At 43.0% G+C, this 2,526-nt stretch overlaps 2 protein-coding genes across 2 annotated transcripts; both read right to left on the minus strand.

Moving 5' to 3' along the window:
* Positions 1-228: 228 nt before the first annotated feature.
* Positions 229-537, minus strand: PHALS_11937 (uncharacterized protein; the record flags this gene model as incomplete). Its single annotated transcript, XM_024727389.1, has 1 exon — positions 229-537. The coding sequence occupies one exon, from the start codon at positions 535-537 to the stop codon at positions 229-231; it is 309 nt and encodes a 102-aa protein (XP_024577971.1).
* Positions 538-1,924: 1,387 nt separating this feature from the next.
* PHALS_11938 (uncharacterized protein) lies at positions 1,925-2,192 on the minus strand (the record flags this gene model as incomplete). The annotated part of the gene is made up of 3 exons (XM_024727390.1): positions 1,925-1,950; positions 1,980-2,037; positions 2,076-2,192. 3 exons carry the CDS (start codon positions 2,190-2,192, stop codon positions 1,925-1,927), a joined length of 201 nt encoding a protein of 66 aa, XP_024577972.1.
* Positions 2,193-2,526: the final 334 nt, after the last annotated feature.

Here is a 2,526-nt window from a genome sequence, read left to right on the forward strand (position 1 = left end):
CTGAAGCACATGACTCAACTTGAGCAAGGTCCATTATAAAATCATACTTTGGATCTCTTGTTGTCACTCCACAACCCAGAATTGTACTCTTCCCGCTTCCACGAGCATCCATCATATAGACGTTTGTACCTATAGTCAGTTTGTTCTTTAGCAGATATGCAGAACTTTCCCCTACGTATAAACAATCTCCCAAAGGTTACTAATGATACAAGCCATTCATTTAGAGATCTACTTTCTTTGTTCGACGGACGCGTCCAGAATCCATAAATTATTAGCAGTCTCGGGCTCAAAGGCAGGAAGTCGTTTTACAAAAATTTCAATCGTCTGATTCACACTCTCTGGTGCTGTACAGACGTCAGAGTAGCACAGAGGTGCCGAGAATCTGCCACACTCTGCTGTCAGAGCTGCTGTTTCGTTATCAAGACCCACAGTTTTAGAGAAAAGGGGACAGGGATACCATTTGGACACTTCATGTCTTTTGGAAGCGCAGGCCTGCACAACACATGTTGCGACAAAGGCTGCGAGCTTGAAATTCATTTCGATCGGAATTTAGGCTTGTTAGACGAAGCAACTTTCGGAATGATGACTTGTTATCATGGAGTCCCATGATTGTCATAGGAGCTCGCAAGACAAATTTGATAAAACGAGTCACCGTGTCTGCTATTGTAAGCTAGCTGATTGTACAAAAAAGCAACAGATACAATCCCGTGATTTACGTCGTGGCGAAATTGGCACAACATCATTAGCAAACACTCTGGTAGTAACAACTTAAAATTAGGAAATGGAGTCAAACCCTATTGGATTCCACTCGTCAAGACAATTAACGACCAGACAGAGATCCTTTACATAAATATCATGTAGACAATGTGGACGATACGACATGCGATGGGTTTGTTCGTGCAACTTGCGCTAGTTCACTTCAACAAACGAGCAGAAGATGTGTCCGCATGTTTCCATCAAGAAACTGAACTAGTTCTGTGTCAAATTTATTTTATCTAACCTGTTTTTTATAAGTATGCTCTACAATATACAATACTAAAACTTCTTAGCATGAGGCTAGATTTGCACACACCACGGAATTGTAAAGGATATTCAGACTCCCCTGATTTTGCATTTGTTTTGTATCTGTATGCGAATCACTATCAGGTGCATTATGCTCCACCTTCCAGAACATTCGACCTAAAATCAAGGTGTGCTAGAATTTTGGGTAAAGTTTTAAATTTCATTTACCATTCTGTAAGCAGTCCCAGCTCTGCTTGACTTTAAAAGGTTATGAGCCAGAGCGGAATCAAGGCAAGCAACCAAACGCTTCTCGACTTGAAATACTAACCGTGGGAGTTTTTTTTGAGCGTATGGCGCTCAGCACAAAAAAGTTCTCGGCCACATTGAGATGAAGCCAGACAGAACGATGGCACAAACGATTGCAGAGTGGAAGACTGCTGATACTAAGGCGCTAGCTAAATCCACGTGAAGAGGAGTCTGTACAACATGTAAAGACGGCCACTGGCGACAACATAATGGAGCGAGCACCCACTCACGTTTGGCAACCTTTGTACGCGTCTAGCTTCTGTGCGTGATGGGAAGTGATCTTTTGACTACCCTTCTGGGAAGACTTCAGCAGAATGTGATGCAATTGTGGGCATCATCAAGACAAGGGAAATATGGGTCCCTACGAGGTCGCTGGGTGTACGGAGCTTGAACTTTAGAAAAAAAGAAATTTTAACTTTTGTGGAAAGTATCCGTCGATCTCGTCACCAGTACAAATTTCCAAGTAGAAACCATCATTCTGTATCACACAGAATTTTTGTGACTCTATATAAGATGTCACGTATGCATGTGGGAACACCATACTGTAACCTTCTTCTTCTCTTTTAAATTCCCACATTGCATACAAAAGGTATATATGTGTACCTTCATGTAATGGCTAAGTGTAGCCCATAACAGCGAAAGCTTCCGGCATCAGATTGGCTAAGCCTTACCACGAACTGCTAGTCGTTTTCCGATCATCACAAACACATTCATGCCAGATCCGCTTTGCTATGAGCTGCAAATTTAACTAAAAGACGCGTAGGAACCAGTCCCACTCTGGAGCAATCGCGTCTTCCTCGAGTCGTCACCGAGTTACGAATGACTTGAATAGCCCTCGCTTCTAACACTTCTGCCTGCGCTTGTGCTAGACTTTGTCCACGCATAGCGACGTCCCATGAAGTCACCACATACTCAGTCACTGCGACGTTGCCGACATTTGCCTACCGCGTTGAATCACCCACCTACAAGTGCTGCCGCGAGCTGCAACTGTGATACGTATACTCAGGCCTCTACATATACGGCATTCTATTAATAGATGCCTTATATGCCGTATATTGTTTCGAGTTCGTGCCGTTTTTTACAATTTTTTTTATAAAATTATTACAAGATAGGACGATTTTGGAGTCGTCGCGGAGTCCGTGGGCATACGAGGGAGTCTATGGTCTTCTCCTGGAATTGTGGCCTTTCATCTTCGTGACAGAGCAATATACAGTTAAT

This window comes from Plasmopara halstedii (assembly GCF_900000015.1).
Source record: "Plasmopara halstedii genome assembly, contig: Scaffold_555, whole genome shotgun sequence".
In the NCBI taxonomy this organism is placed as follows: domain Eukaryota; phylum Oomycota; class Peronosporomycetes; order Peronosporales; family Peronosporaceae; genus Plasmopara; species Plasmopara halstedii.